The 26,537-nt window shown below is 43.4% G+C and overlaps 1 protein-coding gene across 1 annotated transcript; it reads left to right on the top strand.

Annotated features, from left to right (window-relative positions):
* Positions 1-198: 198 nt before the first annotated feature.
* Positions 199-24,917, top strand: itih6 (inter-alpha-trypsin inhibitor heavy chain family member 6). Its single transcript, XM_072448643.1, has 15 exons — positions 199-452; positions 3,707-3,742; positions 5,582-5,736; positions 11,569-11,679; positions 12,845-13,089; positions 14,065-14,234; positions 14,374-14,490; positions 14,652-14,823; positions 15,537-17,045; positions 20,283-20,300; positions 20,365-20,422; positions 20,545-20,627; positions 21,657-21,770; positions 22,504-22,887; positions 24,011-24,917. Exons 1-15 carry the CDS (start codon positions 339-341, stop codon positions 24,274-24,276), a joined length of 3,552 nt encoding a protein of 1,183 aa, XP_072304744.1. The 5' UTR covers positions 199-338; the 3' UTR covers positions 24,277-24,917.
* Positions 24,918-26,537: the final 1,620 nt, after the last annotated feature.

The following is a 26,537-nucleotide window of genomic DNA, read 5'->3' as shown; positions in this document are numbered from 1 at the left end:
TGGCAGCAGAGCGCGAAGTCTCCAGTTATGCGCAAACACCCACCACGAGCTCTCTGTTCACATCCTGGTCTCACTCACTGCGCGGCTCGCCATCTATATTTAACTGCGTCTTATTAAGAGCACTTTTTGAACCCGGGAGGCACATTTGTTTCTGCAGGAGGAGGAGGAGGAGGAGGAGGAGGAGGAGGAGGAGGAGGAGGAGGAGGAGTACCGTAAACTACCTGCGCGAAGATGAAAAGCGCGTCGTTCGTTTTGCTGCCCACATGTTGACCCCGTGACGGCGCTGGACACGACCACGGACACGACTCTTTGTGTGTGAACACTTTCTTCTGTTTAACATGGACATAATGGACTTCCCGGTACATTTCCTTTTACTTGTGTTAAGTTTGTGCGTAAACGTGGTGTTTACGCACGAGTTCAGAGCGCGTTTAGGAGACAAACTCCTGCTGCAGGTAAGAACGCCTTAGTTCATACCCTGGACTCAAAAAAGTGAATTAACCCAGTTTATTTCCGGCTAAAATGTGGGCTTACCTTTGTTAAATGGCCAAAAAACACGTTTATCCAATGATATCTGGCTAAACAGTGGTTAAACTCATGATGCTGATGGTGAAATGATCTCATTTGAGTAGAACGTTTAATTATTGTATGTATATACTACTCTACTATATTCAACCAGCCCTGTATAATAGTTTTATTTGTTTGTTTAATTCTATCAGTTTTTATTTTGTGCAGTTTAGGGCTGCAACAGTTAATCAGACTAATTAAGACAATCGACTATTTTGACTATCATCTATACAGACACTAAAACACATGGAAATATATACAAAAAAGACAAAGTGCATTATTGAATATTAAAAAAGGAATAAACAGTTGATGAATCAATAATACACTTTAATCTAAAAGAGTTCCATCACCACATTTCAACCTGATGATGTATTTAAAAAGTCCCGATGTGCAATAGCAATAACCATTAGTTGCAGCTTTAGAGTTGGAAAGTCAACTAACCATGAGCCATGTTATTTACTTTAACGTCCAATCAGAACAAAGTCAATAAAAATAAATGTTTACAGCGTTAAAACAAGTAAATTATCCACTTTTGAACTCTCCAGAGCAGCAGGATAAATAAGCGGTGAGATTTATGTGCAGCGCATATGCAGCGTATGTGAAGCGTGTAGAAAGAGTACATGCAGCGCAAGTGCGGCATATATGCTGCGTATATGCGGCGTATGTGAGGCGTATATGCGGCATATATGCTGCGTATATGCGGCGTATGTGAGGTGTATATGCGGCGTATGTGAGGCGTATATGCGGCGTATGTGAGGTGTATATGCGGCGTATGTGAGGTGTATATGCGGCGTATGTGAGGCGTATATGCGGCGTATATGCGGCGTATGTGAGGTGTATATGCGGCATATGTGAGGCGTATATGCGGCGTATATGCGGCGTATGTGAGGTGTATATGCGGCGTATGTGAGGTGTATATGCGGCGTATGTGAGGTGTATATGCGGCGTATGTGAGGTGTATATGCGGCGTATGTGAGGCGTATATGCGGCGTATATGCGGCGTATGTGAGGTGTATATGCGGCATATGTGAGGCGTATATGCGGCGTATATGCGGCGTATGTGAGGTGTATATGCGGCGTATGTGAGGTGTATATGCGGCGTATGTGAGGCGTATATGCGGCGTATATGCGGCGTATGTGAGGTGTATATGCGGCGTATGTGAGGCGTATATGCGGCGTATGTGAGGTGTATATGCGGCGTATGTGAGGTGTATATGCGGCGTATGTGAGGTGTATATGCGGCATATGTGAGGCGTATATGCGGCGTATATGCGGCGTATGTGAGGTGTATATGCGGCATATGTGAGGTGTATATGCGGCGTATATGCGGCGTATGTGAGGTGTATATGCGGCGTATGTGAGGTGTATATGCGGCGTATGTGAGGCGTATATGCGGCGTATGTGAGGTGTATATGCGGCGTATGTGAGGTGTATATGCGGCGTATAAGTAGCGTATGTGCGGCGTATAAGTAGCGCATGCGCAGCGTATATGCGGCGTTTGTGAAGCGTATAGAAAGAGTATACGCCGCGTATATGCAGCGTATATGCGGCGTATATGCAGCGTATATGCGGCGTATATGCGGCGTATATGCAGCGTATATGCGGCGTATATGCGGCGTTTATGCGGCGTATATGCGGCGTTTATGCGGCGTATATGCGGCGTATGTGAAGCGTATATGCGGCGTATGTGAAGCGTATATGCAGCGTATGTGAAGCGTATATGCAGCGTATATGCGGCGTTTATGCGGCGTATATGCGGCGTATGTGAAGCGCATATGCAGCGTATATGTGGCATTTATGCGGCGTATATGCGGCGTATATGCAGCGTATATGCAGCGCATATGCAGCGTATATGGAGCGTATATGCAGCGCATATGCAGCGTATATGGAGCGTATATGCAGCGTATATGCAGCGTATATGGAGCGTATATGCAGCGTATATGGAACGTATATGCAGCGTTTATGCGGCGTATATGCAGCGTATATGCAGCGCATATGCAGCGTATATGGAGCGTATATGCAGCGTATATGCAGCGCATATGCAGCGCATATGGAGCGTATATGCAGCGTATATGCAGCGTATATGGAGCGCATATGCAGCGTATATGCAGCGTATATGCAGCGCATATGCAGCGTATATGGAGCGTATATGCAGCGTATATGGAGCGTATATGCAGCGTATATGCAGCGTATATGGAGCGTATATGCAGCGTATATGGAACGTATATGCAGCGTTTATGCGGCGTATATGCGGCGTATATGCAGCGTATGTGAAGCGTATGGTGTCATGTATTGACACAGGCCTGGCTTGTGCCCGCGCCGCCCGCCCGGCTCCACGTACAGTGGCACATTTATGTCCAAACCCACACTTCCCCTCCGAGTTCATGAATGGCTTTGATTCACTCTGTTTTGACACCGAATCTGACTGAATGCTCACGTGTGAGGATTACCCAAAAGAACAAAACATGGAGCTGGACCTTTACTTTACTTTATGCACACTTCAATCACTTTAGTCGACTAGTTTAAGCCTATTCACTCCCAAGATATTATTGTATTTTCCGGAGTATAAGTCGCAGCAGCCAAAAAATGTATGATAGAGAAGAAACAAACATATATAAATCACACTGGAGTATGAAATGCTGTTTCAAGTGTGAAAATAACAAATAATATCACATATAAGTCGCTCCGGAGTATAAGTATATAAGTATAAATATAAATATAAATCGCACCGCGGCCAAAACTATGAAAAAAGGTGCAACTTATAGTCTGTAAAATACGGTAATTGGCTATAAATGGAAGCAACACATGCCGATCTCTCCAGATTCAGCCAATGACGAGCTTTATATCCGTCTAAAGCCACACTGCGGAACATTCCAGGCAGAGCAATATAACCATGGAGACGAGCAGGTGGTGGACTCCAGAAAAGTTACACAGTGCACCTTTAACATGTAACTAAACGAGTTAGAAACGGTCTCATAATTCAGTGTCATTTTCTTGGTCGATGTTATAGAAAAATGAGTTGAGAGAAATTAGAAAATAACCACAAATATCAAAAGTACTGAATACAGGATTAAAAGTCTGAATTCAGTTGCAGAGTTTCCTTTTTGCAGTGCGCTTTTTTAACAAATGTTTTCTTTTTCAGAGAATAAAACGACAAAGTAAAACAACTAAACCTGTGGTAAGTATTATCTCCTTAAATATACACAGAGAGGACTTTAGCTGCGAGGACGTGAGCGCCACCTAGAGTCACCTTTGACCCACATTTACACACAGGTGCATTTGAACATCTGAACATCATGTATTTAATTTATGTTGACAGAGAAGATGTTGATCTTTGTGCCAGTTATTGTTTCATGTGGACAGGGCCAATAATGACAGAAATATGAACCATAATCCAGGTCAAACATCTACAATCTGAAAGTGTGGGACTTGTCTCCAGCTCAATGTTAAAATATATATGGATTATACAATGTTTGGATAAACACATACTGTTCAAATGAGCTAAATATAGTCATGATAATCATAATTATGTGTATGTTCTGAATCAGAGGAGGAGGGTCCAGTGGATCCAAAATATCCATGAATATCTCTTTTAATCCTGCTTTAGTCCTGGTTTAGTCCATGTTTAGTCCCGGTTTAGTCCTGGTTTAGTCCCGGTTTAGTCCTGGTTTAGTCCCGGTTTAGTCCCTGGTTTAGTCCTGGTTTAATCAATGTTTAATCCCTGTTTAATCCCGGTTTAGTCCCTGGTTTAGTCCCAGTTTAGTCCCGGTTTAATCCTGGTTTAGTCCCTGGTTTAGTCCCGGTTTAATCCTGTTTTAGTCCTGGTTTAGTCCCGCTTTAGTCCATATTTAGTTCCAGTTTAGTCCCGGTTTAATCCCTGTTTAATCCCGGTTTAGTCCCGGTTTATTCCTGGTTTAATCCCGGTTTAGTCCCAATTTAATCCTGGTTTAATCCCGGTTTAGTCCTGGTTTAGTCCCGGTTTAATCCCTGTTTAATCCCGGTTTAATCCTGGTTTAATCCCGGTTTAGTCTTGGTTTAGTCCTGGTTTAGTCCCGGTTTAATCCCGGTTTAATCCCGGTTTAATCCTGGTTTAATCCCGGTTTAGTCCTGGTTTAGTCCTGGTTTAATCCCAGTTTAGTCCTGGTTTAGTCCTGGTTTAATCCCGGTTTAGTCCTGGTTTAGTCCCGGTTTAATCCAGGTTTAATCCTGGTTTAATCCCGGTTTAGTCCTGGTTTAGTCCCAGTTTAGTCCCAGTTTAATCCTGGTTTAGTCCTGGTTTAATCCCGGTTTAGTCCTGGTTTAGTCCCAGTTTAGTCCCAGTTTAGTCCTGGTTTAGTCCCAGTTTAGTCCCAGTTTAATCCTGGTTTAGTCCTGGTTTAATCCCGGTTTAGTCCCTGCTGGAGTAAGGTGAGTCTTGAGGTCAGAAGGTCTCGTGAACTACAGCGTTATATAGAGTTTAAGGAGCAGTAACAGTTGGTGTATTTACTTTAGTTGTAAACTTAGTCTTGCTCACACACACACTGAGCCGAGCTGACGCCTCCTCACAGACGGGGGCAGCGCAGAGCTTTAGTGTGGTCAGACAGGCCAAAAGGAGATTGGGACAAATAAGGAGAAGAGGTGTGATCATCATAGATCTATCTATAATATCTGGATAGAATGTTTGTATTCTTAAAGCACTAGTGAGTTGGACTAGAAAGCATTTTTCCCACAGAGCGCAATTTAAGAACAGAAAGTTTATTTCTTTCCAGATCATTAACTTTTCTCAGTTAAAAATCCTCCATTTGTCTTGAAACAGCTTTTTAATCTTTAGCTTTTTGCTCGCTCTCTTTCACTCCAAAACTCCATTATAAACCACTGTTTCTTTTCCTGCAGATATGGGTTTGTTTTTCTCCTTTCTGTGTCTGTCCTTTGAAAACATCCAGACAGTTACTCTTACATTTACAATATTATTCTGAAGTAACGATGTTCAGCACGTCCACCGTCTCTGCGAGTGAACAGTTTAATTGTGTTCCTGCAGCTGAAGGTGACGGAGTACCATGTGCGCTGCTCGGTCGTCTCTCGCTACGCCGTCACCACGATCCAGAGCTCCGTGTGGAACCAGCTGTCCGTCACCAAAGAGGCGGCGTTCGAGGTGGACCTGCCCTCCGCCGCCTTCATCTCCAACTTCACCATGTGAGCTCATACCCTGCTCAGGACAACCTCTGCTCAGGACAACCTCTGCTTAGAACAACCTCTGCTTAGAACAACCTCTGCTTAGAACAACCTCTGCTTAGAACAACCTCTGCTTAGAACAACCTCTGCTCAGGACAACCTCTGCTTAGAACAACCTCTGCTTAGAACAACCTCTGCTTAGAACAACCTCTGCTCAGGACAACCTCTGCTTAGGACAACCTCTGCTTAGAACAACCTCTGCTCAGGACAACCTCTGCTCAGGACAACCTCTGCTCAGGACAACCTCTGCTCAGGACAACCTCTGCTCAGGACAACCTCTGCTTAGAACAACCTCTGCTCAGGACAACCTCTGCTTAGAACAACCTCTGCTTAGAACAACCTCTGCTCAGGACAACCTCTGCTCAGGACAACCTCTGCTCAGGACAACCTCTGCTTAGAACAACCTCTGCTCAGGACAACCTCTGCTTAGAACAACCTCTGCTTAGAACAACCTCTGCTCAGGACAACCTCTGCTCAGGACAACCTCTGCTCAGGACAACCTCTGCTCAGGACAACCTCTGCTCAGGACAACCTCTGCTCAGGACAACCTCTGCTCAGGACAACCTCTGCTTAGAACAACCTCTGCTCAGGACAACCTCTGCTTAGAACAACCTCTGCTTAGAACAACCTCTGCTCAGGACAACCTCTGCTCAGGACAACCTCTGCTCAGGACAACCTCTGCTCAGGACAACCTCTGCTTAGAACAACCTCTGCTCAGGACAACCTCTGCTTAGGACAACCTCTGCTCAGGACAACCTCTGCTTAGGACAACCTCTGCCAGCGTTTAGGTTCGTCTGCTCTGTGAAGGCCGACAATCCAAACGAAGTGCCTAAAAACACAGGGACAACAACGGCTACAATTAATCCCTTGTAGGTATTTTTTTAACACAAAAATGTTCATAACGAGTCCAGTGACGTATATAAGTAAGACATGTTCCTAGTTTTAACTGCTGGGGTCAAATTGGAGAAGTTCATTATTTCAGAAAGCAACATTATAGCTGGTAATGCCCCCTGTGGCACCTGGTGATACAAGTACTAACCAGGCCCCGCCCTGCTTAGGTTCTGAGATCTGAGGTTGTCATGGTGACAGGTGGATCAAACAAACAGGGACACACATGGCGCGTCCGTACTCAAACTAATGTGTCTGTTTTCGAGAAAATATCACCGAAACTGAAAAACATTGGATATTTCACCAGAATCGATGAGCGAAGCACAAAAATCAAACTTTCACATGCATCACTGATTGCACATTTGTTTTAGAGTTTGGCTTGAGCCTGCACCGGACACGCCCTCTGTACCGGACACGCCCTCAAAGCTTTTCAAGAGCACGGCCTTTGTGTCCTAAAATATAATCCCCGGACATTTGGAAATGAGGCTCCTTAAAACTATCTGCAGTAGGCTAACGTATATTAGCATAGCCACTAGCATTAGCCAGCTGCTAACAACCTGAAACAAACAGCTCAGTCTGGAATGACCGCTGTAAGTCCACTCCTGACCACAGTCACACAGTTCTGGACACACGGGGTCTTTGGGGGCGTGACAGAAGAGAAATCCTTTGTTTTGAGTCTTTTTCTCGGCACAGCCCACAGTGAACATGCAGCTGTCGCCCTCAAGAGCTTGACATCAGTACACGTGTGACTAAGAATCCTAAACGTATTAAAACGTTACGACCTAATGAACCTAATCGGACGAACATTATAACCTGGTTAAAAGCTCAGGAACGTTGACTTTGCGTAACATTTTCCCTTTGAAAACATGTTGATAGAAGCGACTCCGGCTCAAACTTCGTACGCTTTACGGGGAAAAGCCAAATCCAGCACCTGTTTGATTACGAGGCCACTTGGAAACGGCGCGGCTTTACAGTTACAGGAGGTCAGGCCGGGGCAGACTTCAGCCTCGTGAATACTCAGCTTTGTGAACGCAAAAAAGGTCAATAGACTGTTTTTCAAAAGCCCGATTCCTATTTTCTCCCCTTTGCAGTCGAGCGAGGCCAGCGCGGGGACAGGACGTGCAGTGCAGGTCCAACACTGTGACCTTGTGTTAAACATACTCTTTATATTAATGAGTCAGCAGTGAGATGAAGGTTGCCTATGGAAACCAAAGCATGTTTATGTCCCTGTGATAGTTAGTCATGTTCTACAGTTATTCATCTTTAGTCTTCTGTCTCTTAAATGACTGGAGACACACGGACTGATGTCTCTGTGTCGTGAAACAGGGCTGTGGATGTCTAAAAGTCACTTATATTTATCTTTATTACACATTTATTATGCAGAGCAGTAGCCACACTTTGTAGTAATTTCATATAATTTATTTTTGGGAAAAATAATCTAAATCGGCCGAATAGATCTGCAGCGACGCTTAAAAAACAAAACACTGGTCGATCTTAGGGCCTGCAACAAGTTAATTTACTACTACTAATCGATTATTTATTTAAATGTGAACTAATTTAGTAATTGATAAATCTGTTCAACGGGCAATAGACCTCAAAACCACGAGATAAAATGTATAAATGTATGAAAACCCTTGTTTGTCTGTGAATATAATTCATTCTCAAAATAATAGTTTCAGCCCGAGTTCCTGGTTTTATGTGATGTTTAAAAACTGTTGGAAAATGAATACACAAAAAGCCCTTTTCAGAACCAAATGTAAAACGTTTTTACCTCGAACAATTCTTAATTTATTCTGTAGAATCTCAGTCCAATCCTGTGTTATTATTGTGTATGTTTTGTTCTCTGTTTAGTCCAAATAACGATTACGACGATCAAAACACAATTACACTTATTTTTACTGTCAATTACTATTCCCGATTAGTGGATGGATGCAGCCTTAAAACCACACTAAACCTGGTTCCAAACTCTTGAAAGTCTTGATAAGATAAAGTGTAAAAGTTTAGTGTAAAAATAAAGTGTGTGACGTGGTTGACCGGGACTTGTACTCGCTAAATGCCAATGTTTAATATTAAATGCTTGATTAGTGAGTGTTTTCCCCTAAACCAGCAGGTGATTGGTTCTAACGTGGTCTGTGATGGTTGCCCCCGTATCGTCCTCAGACTGAGCGCTCTCTGTTCACTGTCGCTGCTGCATGTTCTCCTTCTTCTTCCTCTTCACTGCAGTTAGTTTCAGCGCAAATGTTTTCACTCTGGAGCTGCTTTTTCCAGGCTCTGACCTTCATTTAGCCCCTGCTCATGTTACTCTAAACACTAAACTCTATTTAAAAGTGGCACATAGTTAGTTTTTTATTTAGTTTGGCCTAAAATCTGTTTAATTCCTTGTTGATTCTTATTATTCAGGTTTTTTTTAACTTCCCCGCCACAATAACCTTCTTCGTGTATGTTTTTCCATATCCTTCTACAGATTGATGATTGTTTCCAAACCAGAAAAGCTCTGACACATGTAGAGCAGATTTGGAAGAGATTTTGAAATTGCAACGACAATTCGAGAGCTCTGTGGTCACATTTACTTTGCACGAAAGCAGGGGTGTCCAAACTATGGCCCGGGGGACCAATGTTTGCTGGCCCTCAGGCTTCTTGATGAATTGGTCCACATTAACATCTCTGCTGTTCCAAGCTTAATAAATACCTCTTTGTTGTGATGCAGACCTGATGCTCAGGGCCTGAATATGATCAAAGATGTTGTGGCCCTTTAAAACCTCTGATAAAAGCAAAGTTTTTGAATGAATTACAGTTTTGATCACTTTTGACCTCCACTTTGTCTACATTTGCATATACAGACTTCAGACAAGCTCCTGCACTGAAGTGTTCAAATGAAGCTAAATGTTTTTTATTGGTCCATCAAACCAACATATCAGACCATGTTGGAGATGTACAAATATCGGCCCAATATATCGGCCATCTATTGGCTGAACATGGAACTAATGGAGTTCAACTTCCGTTTATCGGCACCGTTTTTCACTGTCAACTGTGATTTGGGGCATTACAAAAATAAATTGACTTGAATTATTGAAAGTGCTGTAGTTGTGATGGAGGGTGTGACCAGCCAGTGTCACTGCTGTTTGTGAAGGGAAATGAGTCTTTAGGACCCCAATGACCCCAAAGACCCCACACCTACATTACATGAACTCTGTAACAAAATAAATAAACAACAGGGTTTTTGAGGCACAAAATCTCTCTTTGATGGAGCTGCAAATAGAACTTACAGTGCAGTTCAGTCACACTGTTTCTGTCAGTAACATATATATAATATCTGTGGTGACCCCAGAACCAACTACTGCTGCACCGCCCAGGGGCCTGAACCACCCAGGGGCCTGCACCACCCTGGGGCCTGCACCGCCCAGGGGCCTGTACCACCCTGGGGCCTGCACCACCCAGGGGCCTGCACCGCCCAGGGGCCTGCACCACCCTGGGGCCTGCACCGTCCAGGGGCCTGCACCGCCCAGGGGCCTGCACCACCCTGGGGCCTGCACCACCCTGGGGCCTGCACCACGCTGGGGCCTGCACCACCCTGGGGCCTGCACCACCCAGGGGCCTGTACTACCCAGTTCCTGTACTATAATGCTGGATCTCTTGCCTGGATCTCTTAACTGGATCTCTTGCCTGGATCTCTTGTTTGGATCTCTTGTCTGAATCTCTTGCCTGGATCTCTTGCCTGGATCTCTTACCTGGATCTCTTACCTGGATCTCTTACCTGGATCTCTTGCCTGGATCTCTTGCCTGGATCTCTTACCTGGATCTCTTACCTGGATCTCTTGCCTGAATCTGTTGTCAGGATGTCTTGCCTGATGTCTTGCCTGGATCTCTTACCTGGATCTCTTACCTGTATCTCTTACCTGGATCTCTTACCTGGATCTCTTGCCTGGATCTCTTGCCTGGATCTCTTACATGGATCTCTTACCTGGATCTCTTACCTGGATCTCTTGCCTGGATCTCTTGCCTGGATCTCTTGCCTGGATCTCTTACCTGGATCTCTTACCTGGATCTCTTACCTGGATCTCTTACCTGGATCTCTTGTCAGGATGTCTTACCTGGATCTCTTACCTGGATCTCTTGCCTGGATCTCTTGCCTGGATCTCTTACCTGGATCTCTTACCTGGATCTCTTGCCTGAATCTCTTGTCTGGATGTCTTGTCTGGATGTCTTGCCTGATGTCTTGCCTGGATCTCTTACCTGGATCTCTTACCTGGATCTCTTACCTGGATCTCTTGCCTGGATCTCTTGCCTGGATCTCTTGCCTGGATCTCTTACCTGGATCTCTTACCTGGATCTCTTACCTGGATCTCTTGCCTGAATCTCTTGTCTGGATGTCTTGTCTGGATGTCTTGCCTGATGTCTTGCCTGGATCTCTTACCTGGATCTCTTGCCTGGATCTCTTGCCTGGATCTCTTGCCTGGATCTCTTACCTGGATCTCTTACCTGGATCTCTTGCCTGAATCTCTTGTCTGGATGTCTTGTCTGGATGTCTTACCTGGATCTCTTGCCTGGATCTCTTGCCTGACTGAGGCCTGAGCGTAGACCGTGTCGTTCGTCTGTGACACGTGTGATTGTCCCTGCTCAGAATGTGATCTGTGAGACATTATTCACGATTTAAGCTCAAACTGGCTGCCACCCTTCTGTCAGTTTGCCTCAGGGCGGCCGTGGCTACAAACAGTTTTATCTGCCTACTTTAAATGTAAGTTGGAATTCCCTGGTTAAATACGTTCATCATTGTAAATGCAGAAGCCAAAAGGACCGGATCCCTCTGTAAACAAACATGTGAACGAGCCAAACTCTGAAACATAATCTGATTCTGTGTCGCACATAGAGTCTCACTGTGGCTCCTTTTTCCACTGTGTTTTTCAGAACGTCCAACGGGAAGGTTTATGTGGCGCAGGTCAAAGAGCGAGCGGCTGCCAGGAAAATCTACGACGCGGCGAAGAAGCAAGGCCGAACCGCCGGGCTCGTGGCCACGAAGTATGTCCCGAGTGTGGAGCGGTTTGCTAAGTTTAGACACATCTCAGGACATAGAGGCCGCCTTATACGCTGCTCCAGTCACAGCGGAACAAAACAACACACTCACAGAAGTTTACTAGAGCTGAGGATCGATAAGAGATAAAAGAATACTATATGCATTTTACAAACTGTGACTGTCCAAGCTGCAGAATCGTGGGACATTATCAAAGACAAATGGAGTAAAGCTATAATTCTCTAAAACTGAAATGTATACCGGTGGCTGTTAGAACTATTATGAGACACTAGTACAGGCCGGTTGTTTACGTGATATTACAGGTTAATAACATGTTTGACCATTAGCATAGCGCTACTGTATGTAACTGCCTACCTACTAATGCGCGGTTATTTTATTACTTGGTTTACGGATCCACCGCACTTAAATTATTGATTTCTACAATATAAATAGAATAAATTATTATGGATTTTTTTTAATAAAGTGCAGCCGACAACGCAAAATAGCATTAAATTAAATATAAGAAGTGGTATTAAGTCAAAAGATAAGACTTTAGCAATTTTTTGCTAAAATCCTGCTGGAGTCTGTGACGGAGCGGGTCCGTCTCTGTGCGTTGTCCCGGCGACAGTGCGCCCGTTGCCCTGTCTGCTGCGCGCCTTTAAATTGCAAATATACATTTTAAACCCGTTTACCACATTTTCCCCAGCGCGTTTTTCCGTGACTAAGGGTGCACACTTAGAAGCGTCAGTTCTTCCAATGCAAAACACGCTGAATCTACTGTTACACGCTCCTGCGCGCCGCGTCTGCTCCCTCTCCTCCCGTGGTGCGTTTTGGATAAACCCGGAAGAAAAAATCTTTTGAAACAGAAATTATATTTATATTTCGTCCGCCTGTTCAATATATTTCATTTTCAAATCCGTAAACCAAGTAATAAAATAACTGCGGCCTAACTATGTATGTTTAAAAAGTAGGATGAGATTCAGAATACACATTGTAAATAATATTCAAAAGAAGACTGAAATATGATAAACGAACAGTAGAATCAAGGAGATGCCCCGGTTTAAGTCCCGACTTGTTCAAACTGTGTTCAAAAGATGCTTTCGTTTGTAATTGTAACTAGGAATATATGAATAGTATTTCTCACATTTTTCTTATCGTTACGTGCGTCCGCAGAGAGAGGGAGATTGAGCGTTTCCGTGTGGCCGTGAGTGCGCCTCCCGGTGTTCGCATGTCGTTCTGCCTGACGTACGAGGAGCTGCTGATGCGCAGACTGGGCAGATACGAGCTGAGTCTGGGGCTGAGGCCGGGGCAGCTGGTGGAGAACCTCACGCTGGAGGTCACCGTGTCCGAGAAAACGGGTCTGAACTTCATCCGAGTCCTGCCCCTGAAGACCAGCCGCCTGCTCAACAACGCTCACGGTACAATACACCTGCCGCCATCTTTTTATCATGTATACCGAGGGATACTATGAAGAAGATAAAGAATATATATCCAGGATCTGACTGATATGTGTGCATGTCCAGCCAAGGCAAAAAGTATGTATTATGTAACAACAAAAGGGGCAAGAAATTAACCAGCTTTCAATGAAAACGTGACGCTGGACTGATTCATTTATACAATTTTAATAAAGATCAATATTGTCGTTTTTTTTATAGCGGCCTCAGCCAATCTTCTGTCAGTAAAACATGTGGTTTATTTGGAGAGTTGAAGTCCAGGGAACAAATACCTTTTTCTTCCCGGAGTATAAGCCGCACCAGCCAAAAAAAGCATAATAGAGAAGAAAAAAACATAATAAGTCGCTCTGGAGTATAAGTTGCATTTTTGGGGAAAATTCATTTGATAAAATCCAAGACCAAGAACAGACATTTAATCTTGATATGCAGTTTAAAATAATAACAGATTAGAGAACATGGTGAATAGGTGTACGTAAGCTAACGCTAACACCTTCAGCTACATGAGGCACAGACAGAACTGTGGTAAGTGTCTGGTATGTTAACGTAACATATGAACAGTTATTCAGATAACTAGTTTGTATTACCCCAAATCACTAAATCCACTGAATTCTTCTTCCTCTGTGTCACTTCTAAACAACTCCACAAACTCCGGAGGTAGAGGAAGTGCAGATTCTTCTTCTGCGTCGCTTAGAACCTAGAGCGCCCTCTTGTGTTTGTCAGAGTGAAAATAACGAATAATATCACATATAAGTCGCTCTGGAGTATAAGTTGCACCCCGGGCAAAACTATGAAAAAAGGTGCGACTTATAGTTCGGAGAATACGGTAATGCTTTTAATGACAGAAATAACAATAACAAACCGTAACTCAGACCTACTACACCAGATAATAGTTAATGGCTTCAGTTCGTCGTGATTAGTGACCGTGTTGGCGTGTTTCAGACGATGGCGACCCGCCTCCCGCCGCACGCATCGAGAAGACGCCTCACTGCGCTCGCGTCCACTACAGCCCCAGTGTCCAGCAGCAGACCGGCGTCTCCGCCCAGGGCATCAACGCGGACTTCATCCTCCAGTACGACGTGGAGCTCCGGGACGTCATGGGCGACATACAGGTCAGGAAGAGGCCCGACTCGTTGATTCCAGAGAGAGGGGTGAGACAAGGCTGTGCTCGGTCCCCCCTCCTGTACTGTCTGTAATAAAATACAAATATCTAGCCAACTACAGTACTCCTAGATATGTTGTTCTTTACAGGTATTCGATGGGTACTTTGTGCATTACTTTGCTCCCAGAGGTCTCCCTGTCGTCCCGAAGGATGTTATATTTGTCATTGACATCAGTGGCTCAATGATCGGGACAAAGATCAAGCAGGTGAGACAAAGAGACGACTTTGTTCATTCAAATTTTATGATTCTTAATGATCCTTTAATGCTCCATACAAATATAATATAACGTGACTATAATTGACCCTCACACACTATTAGATTGAAAAATATGTCTGTATCGTTGAAGTTCTTGGTGTGTTCTTTCAGACGAAGCAGGCGATGAGCACGATCCTGGGCGACCTGAGGGAGGGAGACCACTTTAACATCATCACGTTCTCTGACCGAGTCCAGACTTGGAGGAAAGGCCGGACTGTGCGAGCGACGCGCCAAAACGTGCGAGACGCCAAAGACTTTGTGAAGAGGATCAGCGCCGAAGGATGTGAGTGGGATGGCTTTAGTCAGAGTTTTAGAGGATTTAACCGTGTCATTGAGGTCTGGAGCGTGAGATTGGGCTAAAGCAGAGCTAAAGCAGGGCTAAACCATGACTAAAACTGGACTAAAGCAGGACTAAAGCAGGACTAAAGCAGAGCTAAAGCAGGACTAAAGCAGGGCTAAAGCAGGACAAAAGCAGGGCAAAAGCAGAGCTAAAGCAGGACTAAAGCAGTGCTAAACCAGGACTAAAGCAGGGCTAAAGCAGGACTAAAGCAGAGCTAAAGCAGGACTAAAGCAGGGCTAAAGCAGGACTAAAGCAGTGCTAAACCAGGACTAAAGCAGGGCTAAAGCAGGACTAAAGCAGAGCTAAAGCAGGACTAAAGCAGGGCTAAAGCAGGACTAAAGCAGGACTAAAGCAGGGCTGAAGCAGAAATTAATGTATTTTTGATGTGTTTAATCCAAATAACAATAATAAAGATCAAAATACAGCTACGATTATTCTTTATAGTTGACTAGTAACAATTAGTGTAATTGTGTCCCTTGTCCTGGTTTAGTCCATATTTTAATCCTTCTTCAATCCTGGTTTAGTCCTGGTTCAGGCCGTGATTTCATGAAGAACTGCAGTAGGTTGTTGGTTCTCGGGGACAGAACCGCAGATCTTTTAGCTCATACCATTGCTGCATATATATATTAACAAATGTAAATTTTCTCTCTTTTCAGGGACGAACATAAACGCTGCGTTGCTCTCCGCCGCTCAGCTCGTCAGCCCGTTGTCCACTCCCTCGTCCCGCCGTGTTCCTCTGGTCATCTTCCTCACCGACGGAGAAGCCACGATCGGAGTGACCGCCAGCGACACCATCCTCAGCAACGCCAAAAAGGCCCTCGGCTCCGCCTCGCTGTTCGGACTCGCTTTCGGGGACGACGCCGACTTCCTCCTGCTGAAGCGCCTCGCCCTCGACAACCGCGGCGTCGCCCGGATGGTGTACGAGGACGCGGACGCGGCGCTGCAGCTCAAGGGGTTCTACGATGAAGTCGCCAGCCCGTTGCTCTCGGACGTCCAGCTGACGTACCTGGACGAGCAGGCCTTCGACGTCACCTGCTCGCTGTTTCCCAATTACTTCCAGGGATCGGAGCTGGTGGTCGCCGGGAGAGTCAAACCGGGCGTGAAGGATTTCAAAGTCGCGATGAGCGCCGTCGATTCCAAGCAACGTGTCAAACTTGAACATGACGTTTTAGTTTCAAGTTTGCGCGAGAACGAGAATTTGGACGGCTGCGTCGGAGACTTGGAAGGCATGTCTAGTTTCGTCAACCGTTTATGGGCTTACTCCACCATCAAGGAACTCCTCCTGGCTAAATTAAACGCTACAGATCCGTCGATGCAGAGGTTATTAGCGGACAAAGCAACCAACCTTTCGCTTAAATATAACTTTGTGACGCCGCTGACGTCTTTGGTCGTGGTCAAACCAGACGAGGAAGCTAGTCCGACGACGGCGAGGCCCACCGCCGCCCCGGCTACTATTGCTACGACGGCAACGACTTTAGCCGCCGCGAAAACGTCCAGGAACGCGAACATGGCCAAGCCAAACAAAGCTAAACCCGAGCCGCCCGTGCCGCCTCCGGCTCCGCTCAGAAAGACGACGACTCCGAACGTCAAGCTCTCCAGGAGGACCACGACGACCGCCAGTCCGGGCTTAACCAAAACGAACTCGGCTGGAATCTTAGCCAGAAAAAACACCGCTTCTCCCAGCCATAATGTGTCCAGAATTGCTTCGCCTCCGCCTGCTGGGAAGATCGCTACGTCACTTCTCCACACGCTAAAAACGGCGTTACCACCAGCTCCCGGGAAAGCTTCGACCACAGCCCACCCTAACATCTCGGCTACTCCTGTGCCAAATACTGTCACCGCCGTGCAAGTCGTTTCCACGAGCAGAACGGACTCCAAAATGGCTACGACTCAAGCTACTGCTACTTTGCCTCCTGCTAAAGTCACTGTCGTCCCCATTGGCTCAGCAGACAGTCACATGACGGACTCCACCGCACAGGAATCGGTGACGGCCACGTCTTTGCCTCAGCTCGTGTCTCCTCTCGCCTCTCCTGCAGCGGAGCCCGTTCTAGATTCGGATACAGATGAAGAGATCGCCATAGCGACGCTGGTTTCGGCCACTTTCGCCCCGATGCCCGGTGTGACCGACGGAGGCCGGCCGTGGGAGGCGGCGGGGGAGCTTCTGGGTCAGCATTTATTTAGAGACGGTTTGAAGGTTTCACGTGAAATCATAAGAGTTTAAACCAGACGCTGTTGTCGTTGTTGTTGTTGCTGTTGTTGTTGTTGTGTTTGATAATATTCTATTCTCCTTCACTTTACAAACCTCACATACAAAAGGCTTGAAGTATTAGCAGCGCAGGTCATGAGAGCTGTGAGTCTCAGACAGAGGATCTGACACTAATAATAGGGAGTGTCTGCAGAGCCACGGCGCGCGGCCGAAACTGCCATGTTATTTTTGTGCTGGGTTAAGGTTAGGGTTAGGGTTAAGGTTAGGGATAAGGTTAAGGTTAGGGTTTGGGTTAGGGTTAGCCATGAGGCTATAACGGGCTATAAGGGAAATGCCGCGGTCCCTGAAACTGCGCGGCAATTTGACCGCGCCGCGGCTCTCCAGCCACGACCAATAATAAAGGCCGTGGCTGCAGAGCCGCGGCGCAGTCAAATAGCCCAGCAGTTTCAGGAGCCCCGGCACGGCCGTATAGCCTCATGGCTAACCCTAACTCTAACCCTAACCTTAACCCTAACACTAATCTTAACCCTAACACTGACCTTAACTCTAACCCTGACCCTAACCTTAACCCGGTGCGGTCAAATAGCCCTGCAGTTTTGGCCGCGCGCCGCGGCTCTGTAAACACTCCCTAAAATTAAACCCTTGGTAATGTAAATAAATAATTTTAAAAATGAATTTAATATGAACTAAATAATATTCCATATCTATGCCTTCAAATTCACTTTTTTTCAATTTTAGACACACAGGCTCCAATGTTCTGCTACTCTGGACCTTGGCTTGAACTGGACACTTAAAAACATAACTAATACTACCGTACATAACATAAATAATACTGCTGTACATAACATAACTAATACTACTGTACATAACAACTAATACTACTGTACATAACATAACTAATACTACTGTACATAACAACTAATACAACTGTACATAACATAACTAATACTACTGTACATAACAACTAATACAACTGTACATAACAACTAATACTACTGTACATAACATAACTAATACTACTGTACATAACAACTAATACAACTGTACATAACAACTAATACTACTGTACATAACATAACTAATACTACTGTACATAACAACTAATACTACTGTACATAACATAACTAATACTACTGTACATAACAACTAATACAACTGTACATAACAACTAATACTACTGTACATAACATAACTAATACTACTGTACATAACAACTAATACTACTGTACATAACATAACTAATACTACTGTACATAACAACTAATACTACTGTACATAACATAACTAATACTACTGTACATAACAACTAATACAACTGTACATAACATAAATAATATTGCTGTACATAACATAGCTAATACTACTGTACATAACATAACTAATACTACTGTACATAACAACTAATACTACTGTACATAACATAACTACTACTGTACATAACATAAATAATACTATTGTAGATAAAATAAGACTACTGTACATAACATAAATAATACTAATGTAGATAACATAACTAATACTACTGTACATAACAACTAATACTACTGTACATAACATAACTACTACTGTACATAACATAAATAATACTACTGTAGCTAAAATAATACTAATGTAGATAACATAACTAATACTACTGTACATAACATAAATAATACTATTGTAGATAAAATAAGACTACTGTACATAACATAAATAATACTAATGTAGATAACATAACTAATACTACTGTACATAACAACTAATACTACTGTACATAACATAAATAATACTACTATAGATAAAATAATACTACTGCACATAACATAACTAATACTACTGTACATAACAACTAATACTACTGTACATAACATAACTAATACTACTGTACATAACAACTAATACAACTGTACATAACAACTAATACTACTGTACATAACATAACTAATACTACTGTACATAACAACTAATACTACTGTACATAACATAACTAATACTACTGTACATAACAACTAATACAACTGTACATAACATAAATAATATTGCTGTACATAACATAGCTAATACTACTGTACATAACATAACTAATACTACTGTACATAACAACTAATACTACTGTACATAACATAACTACTACTGTACATAACATAAATAATACTACTGTAGATAAAATAATACTAATGTAGATAACATAACTAATACTACTGTACATAACATAACTAATACTACTGTACGTAACATAAATAATACTATTGTAGATAAAATAAGACTACTGTACATAACATAAATAATACTAATGTAGATAACATAACTAATACTACTGTACATAACAACTAATACTACTGTACATAACATAACTACTACTGTACATAACATAAATAATACTACTGTAGCTAAAATAATACTAATGTAGATAACATAACTAATACTACTGTACATAACATAAATAATACTATTGTAGATAAAATAAGACTACTGTACATAACATAAATAATACTAATGTAGATAACATAACTAATACTACTGTACATAACAACTAATACTACTGTACATAACATAAATAATACTACTATAGATAAAATAATACTACTGCACATAACATAACTAATACTACTGTACATAACAACTAATACTACTGTACATAACATAACTAATACTACTGTACATAACAACTAATACAACTGTACATAACAACTAATACTACTGTACATAACAACTAATACTACTGTACATAACATAACTAATACTACTGTACATAACAACTAGTATAATAACTAATACTAGTGTACTGTCTCCACATGAGGCTCTTCTGTCAGCACAAACTAACTAAATTAACTTCCTGCTCAGTCATTGTCAGCTGAAGATGAAAAATATTCACTGCATTACAGTTTCACATTAGTGACTTATCCATTATATTGTTCTTTGGCCAGAGATTTGTTACTTTCTCAAATGCAGAGTCTGTGTTTGAGTCCAATAATGTCCAATAATGTCGTGTTCTGAACCTGTTATTTCTACTTCTCTCCACTAGATGTCTCTACTTCCATCCAGGTCCAGAGAAAAGGTAATGCACTTCATTTAAGCAGTTTTACTATATTTACTGTGTAATTGTACATTGTGTGAATACAGGCTGTATATATTTATATTTCAAATAGAGTTATCCCTGAAGTGTAAAGTTATGTGTACATTATGATTATTAAACCTTTTCATTTTGTCTCTGCAGATATCGATCTAGATAAAGGTGAGACACACTTCTTATTGCGATGATCTGATGTTTCAGTGAAATATTCGCTGTACTTTCGCAGACTACGACGCCACCTACGACTACGACTACAACCTGAACTACGATTCATGTGAGACCCTGTGAGCGCCGGCACCTTTGCAGTGCTTATGTCACATTAATGCTGTTGCTATGGTTTCAGGGGACGACACGGATACGGACACGTCGTTAGGTAAATGACTTTCACATCCAAACATCGAAAAAGACTTTTAAAACAAAACCTTTTTCCACTTTTGTTTTTAGATTCTCAGTCTGGACTCAGCACTGTCCGAGTTTTCTCCTCTTCAGGTTTGGGAATATTTTATAAGACATATATATAGTACAGTATTCTATATATACTATACTATATTTATATTTATAAATAGAAATGTTGATAATATCTTGAATGTTGTTTTGAAGTGATGCAAAATGTACATTGTTTGTAGTAAAAAATGCAACAAAAAGGGTTAAAAATTATGGTGTAAACTTTAATCATTCTTTTTTTTTATAAAGTTTTTTATTAATTGCACGTTTGTTAATTTGACCAACATTTGAATTTTTTCTGATAATTAAAGCCGAACTCATTCAAAGATCTGTTTTAACACAATCTCATTTAAAATCACAAAACAAAATTAAAAAAAATTCACGATCTATGTCATTCTGAAAATCTTTAATAAATTCGTTCTAAAGTGTCTTAAAGTGCCCCCTACAGTTCGGACGACTCATTGAACTAAACTGCGGTTAAGATAAATATATTATAGTAATTGATGACATCACATTAGGAAATTACCCAGCAAACACTGGGCCAAAACTCATCTGGTCACAATTTTATTTATTTTTTGACAAATAAAATATATGAGAGTGACTTTATTTTGTTGAATTGATGTTTAGAGTCAAAAAAGTTGTTTCTTTGTGTAAATTCTGCATAAAATTTGACTAGAATGTCCCTTGTGTGATCTCACTTCCTGTAATAATTTTCAACAGATTTTTCAGCGTTTTCTCCACAAATACCTGCTCGATTGGTGTAGAACTATCATTTATATGTACGACAGGTATAAATATACACCAAATAAAGTCAGAATTAGAACATTGTAAAAACCTGTCATGGGCCCTTTAACTCTGATAAACCACTGGCCATAAACACATGGAGCTGCTAATGCTGCTAATGCCGCTCATGCTAACTAGCTTTAGTCAGTCTTCTCTCTCAGACGGTGGAACTGTTAACCAGCCTAATGATTAACTAAAACAATGCATCTGTTCATAATAAACATAATAATAATAAAATAACGGATCACCTGACACGTGTGCAAACGTCCATTAAACTCAAATGTGTTCCAGTGGACGGAGACCCTCATTTTGTGGTGCAGCTTCCTAAACTCCACGAGAGTTTGTGTTTCACGGTGGATGGTCGAGCCAAAGACGTGCTCCGGCTTTTAGAGGACCCAGACCAAGGTAAACGGCCCCGGGCCCCGTGTTTGTTTAGGGGCGTAGCCAGAGGGTTAGGGGCGTAGCCAGAGGTTTAGGTGCGTTGCTAGAGGTTTAAGGGCGTAGCCAGAGATTTAGGGGCGTAGCCAGAGATTTAGGGGTGTAGCCAGAGGATTAAGGGCGTAGCCAGAGCTTTAAGTGCGTAGCCAGAGGTTTAGGGACGTAGCCAGAGATTTAGGTGCGTTGCCAGAGGTTTAAGGGCGTAGCCAGAGATCTAGGGCCGTAGCCAGAGGATTAAGGGCGTAGCCAGAGATTTAGGGGCGTAGCCAGAGGTTTAAGGGCGTAGCCAGAGATCTAGGGCCGTAGCCAGAGGATTAAGGGCGTAGCCAGAGATTTAGGGGCGTAGCCAGAGGGTTAGGGGCAAAGCCAGAGGTTTAGGGGTGTAGCCAGAGGTTTAGGGGCGTAGCCAGAGGTTTAGGGGCGTAGCCAGAGGTTTAAGGGCGTAGCCAGAGATCTAGGGGCGTAGCCAGAGGATTAAGGGCGTAGCCAGAGATTTAGGGGCGTAGGCAGAGGTTTAGGGGCGTAGCCAGAGATTTAGGTGTGTAGAGTTTGTAATTATGTTTGAACAATCCGTTTGAATTCTTACTGTTGTTTACTGCAAGATTCATGTTTCTACTTTGGACCAGATTCACATTCATAAAAGAGATTGTACTTTACTCATTTCCATTAAACTTACTGTAAAATGCGACGTGTTTCCCAGGGATCATTGTGGACGGTCACCTGATCGGAGCGCTGTCCAAACCTGGCGCCGAGGACCGCCCCAGGACGTACTTCGACCGCCTCGTCATCTCCACGTCGACGGGCGGGTCGGCCGACATCCTCATCAGCGTCTCGTTGGACAGCGTGGTGCTGGAGGGCGAGGGGCGGGACAAGCTGCCCGTCGACCAGCAGGGCTCCATCACGCGGCAGGAAGTGACCGTCACCGTGGACAACCATCACGGCTGCTGGATCGAGCTGAGCCGGAACGTGCGCTTCCTGGTGCTGTTTCACCATTACAGGCACCCCAGCTACCTGCAGATGGCGCACTTGGGCTTCTACATCACCAACGGACAAGGGCTCTCCCACAACACGCAAGGCCTTCTGGGTAAGAACTAGGATCTTTGAGAGGGGCTAGGACTAAACTAGGACTAAACCAGGGCAAAACCAGGGCTAAACCAGGACTAAACCAGGGCTAAACCAGGACTAAACCAGGGCTAAACCAGGGCTAAACCAGGACTAAACCCGAACTAAACCAGGGCAAAACCAGGACTAAACCAGGGCAAAACCAGGACTAAACCAGGACTAAACCAGGACTAGACCAGGGCTAAACCTGGACTAAACCAGGGCAAAACCAGGACTAAACCAGGGCAGAACCAGGACTAAACCAGGACTAAACCAGGACTAAACCAGGACTAAACCAGGACTAGACCAGGGCTAAACCAGGACTAAACCCGAACTAAACCAGGGCAAAACCAGGACTAAACCAGGACTAAACCAGGGCAAAACCAAGACTAAATCAGGGCAAAACCAGGACTAAACCAGGGCAAAACTAGGGCTAAACCAGGACTAAACCAGGACTAGACCAGGACTAAACCAAGACTAAACCATGGCTAAACCAGGACTAAACCAGGGCAAAACCAGGACTAGACCATTGCTAAACCAGGACGAGACCATGGCTAAACCAGGACTAAACCAAGACTAAACCAAGACTAAACCAGGGCAAAACCAGAACTAAACCAGGACTAAACCAGGGCTAAACCAGGACTAAACCAGGACAAAACCAGGACTAGACCAGGGCTAAACCAGGACTAAACCAGGACAAAACCAGGATAAAACCAGGACTAGACCAGGGCTAAACCAGGACTAAACCAGGGCAAAAACAGGACTAAACCAGGGCAAAAACAGGACTAAATCAAGGCAAAACCACCCCAAACCCAAAAAAATAAAATAAAATAAACCAGTTATGAATCGGGACTGAGCCAAAACTACACGTTTCACAACTTTACAAAAACTGAACAAAGACTAAACCATTGATTTATGTTTTGTTTTCTTTCTTTCTTTCTTTCTTGTTACTGAACAAAAATATCAGCACTTTTAGTCAACCAACATATGTAAATTTAGGCATTTTAAATTTGTTTAATTTTTTTTAGCTGGCAGAAATATGAATAAATATACGCTGATCAAACGAACACTTTGGCCTTAACGTTGACGCCCTTGTTTTACCGCAGGACAATTCCAGCATGCGGACATGACCATCACCCGACTGAGGCACCAGCAGGAGGCGACGGCGAGCCGCTCCGGCCCCAGAGACCCCGCCGCGTCCCGGGGCATCCTGAGGTGGGGGCAGCAGCACCTGAGGGTGGTGCTGCAGGACAAGACCCTCAAAGACTCCGTCCAGAAACGACACTCGGGAAAGTGCTGGGTGGTCCCGAAGGCCGAGGTGGAGAGGCTGCTCGGGCATTCGTACGAGAGCTATGTGGTGGATCACGTCTGATGGACTGTCGGACCCACAAAACACAAACACGGACGTTATGAAGGACTGTCGGACCCCCAAACACAAACACGGACGTTATGAAGGACTGTCGGACCCCCAAACACAAACACGGATGTTATGAAGGACTGTCGGACCCCCAAAAAACAAACACGGATGTTATGAAGGACTGTCGGACCCCCAAACACAAACACGGACGTTATGAAGGACTGTCGGACCCCCAAACACAAACACGGATGTTATGAAGGACTGTCGGACCCCCAAAAAACAAACACGGATGTTATGAAGGACTGTCGGACCCCCAAACACAAACACGGATGTTATGAAGGACTGTCGGACCCCCAAACACAAACACGGATGTTATGAAGGACTGTCGGACCCCCAAACACAAACACGGACGTTATGAAGGACTGTCGGACCCACAAACACGGATGTTATGAAGGACTGTCGGACCCCCAAAAAACAAACACGGATGTTATGAAGGACTGTCGGACCCCCAAACACAAACACGGATGTTATGAAGGACTGTCGGACCCCCAAACACAAACACGGATGTTTTGAAGGACTGTCGGACCCCCAAAAAACAAACACGGATGTTATGAAGGACTGTCGGACCCCCAAACACAAACACGGATGTTTAAAGGACTGTCGGACCCCCAAACACAAACGAGGATGTTGTGAAGGAAGTGACATCATTCCAGTCAAAGTTTATGCAGAATTTACACAAAGAAACAACTTTTTTGACTCTAAACATTAATTCTCATATGTTTTTATGTGTAAATTTTTTAAAAGTGACATCAGATGAGTTTTGGCCCAGTGTTTGCTGGGTAATTTCTTTGTGTGATGTCATCAATTACAAACAGGAAGTGAAATGATAAACCTAAAAAATTGCTATTCTGTGATTAAATGTTTTTTTGTTTTGTTGCAAAATTCCAAATATATTTATTTTAAAGGTTGAATGGACGATCTTTTTTTACCCAAATCTGAGTCTTATTTCCTCGTGGCGTGGACTGCCAATTAGTCCTGCCACGTATCAATCATAAAACGCACCTACCGCTCACCTGTAGCCGCGTGCGGCTCGTCCTCACGAGCAGCACGTTTCCGCGTGTCTAAGCGCATGGATCTATCATAATATAGTTCTCTCCGTGTACGGGACAAAATTAAGACGGAGAAAGACAATTCGAGATGACTCATGAGAAGACGGAAATCTACGGGAGACGAGAGATGCGATGCGATCCGTCGCGGTAATAAACAAACGCACGTGTGCGTTGTATCAGTCCACACGGGGAGTGCACGTGCGCACTTCCGCCTGAGTTCTCAAATCGCCGAAAAATCGTCCATTGCGCCTTTAACTGCACTTTAGTTCAATGAGTCGTCCGACCTGTAGGGGGCGCTTTAATGTTAGAGATGGAGTTATTCAGGCTTGTTGAACTCGGGGTCGGGGTTTAAAGTTTAAATGAAGTCTACATCCTGTTTCCTGGAGGAAGCTGAGCGCATGACCGCCTCGTAACCATGGATCTATTATATTATCTCGTAACGCCAACTCCACAATGAACAAACGCACGAAACCCAACGATAATCCCGGAGTTCGCCCGGAGACGAACGAGAAAGAAGCGCATTGTACGTTTACGTCGGTGAAAGCGCGAAATGAAAACGCTGCGTCCGTCTGTTGGCGTCTCGCAGATATTTACTCGTTTTCGCCGTCACGTTATATATTCAGAACTTTACTTTGTGTTACGCGTACATTCGGTTCAAAGTCGTGTTTTAAATTGTTGGTTTTCTAGTTGTGTGTTAGCGAGACAGTTATTTTGGGGAAGAAACATTTTTATACAATTTATCGACTGAAATGACGAAATGAAAAGTGATTGTAAACTAGATAAGAGTAAGAATATAGATATTGTTGTTTACAATTATGCTTTTTGTGACATCTTTAGTCATAGTTCATTGTTAAAGGGCATTCATCCTTATTTGTAATGTATGTAAATAAAATAAAAATGTAAATGTCATTCAAATCCTTCTGGTTTTTCTGACTTACAATTTTGGGATTTTTAAAAAAAATTTAAATTATAAAAAAAAAAAAAATTAAGATCTTAATTATTTGCTGCAAAACACCACGGCTGCCAAAAGAGGGAACTTTGAGATACTTTTTTGACGAGCAAAGCAGTTCAAAGAAGGCTAAACACAGTAGCTACTAACTTTTAGGTCGAATTTTGTCAAATCGATTAAAAAAAGGTAAATATTTTCTGTGGTTTTATTATGTATTT

Source organism: Eucyclogobius newberryi, unplaced genomic scaffold (assembly GCF_026437365.1).
Source record: "Eucyclogobius newberryi isolate DKJ021-1_F unplaced genomic scaffold, fEucNew1.0.hap1 SCAF_17, whole genome shotgun sequence".
Taxonomy (NCBI): domain Eukaryota; kingdom Metazoa; phylum Chordata; class Actinopteri; order Gobiiformes; family Gobiidae; genus Eucyclogobius; species Eucyclogobius newberryi.
This window is presented reverse-complemented; position numbering and strand designations above follow the sequence as displayed.

Excerpts from the sequence above, each read along its gene's own strand:
- itih6 (XM_072448643.1), top strand. The coding sequence starts at position 339 with ATGGACATAATGGACTTCCCGGTACATTTCCTTTTACTTGTGTTAAGT. Across the intron at positions 453-3,706 it reads GAGACAAACTCCTGCTGCAG|AGAATAAAACGACAAAGTAA; the intron begins GTAAGAACGCCT and ends TTTCTTTTTCAG. Across the intron at positions 14,491-14,651 it reads TCGGGACAAAGATCAAGCAG|ACGAAGCAGGCGATGAGCAC; the intron begins GTGAGACAAAGA and ends GTGTTCTTTCAG.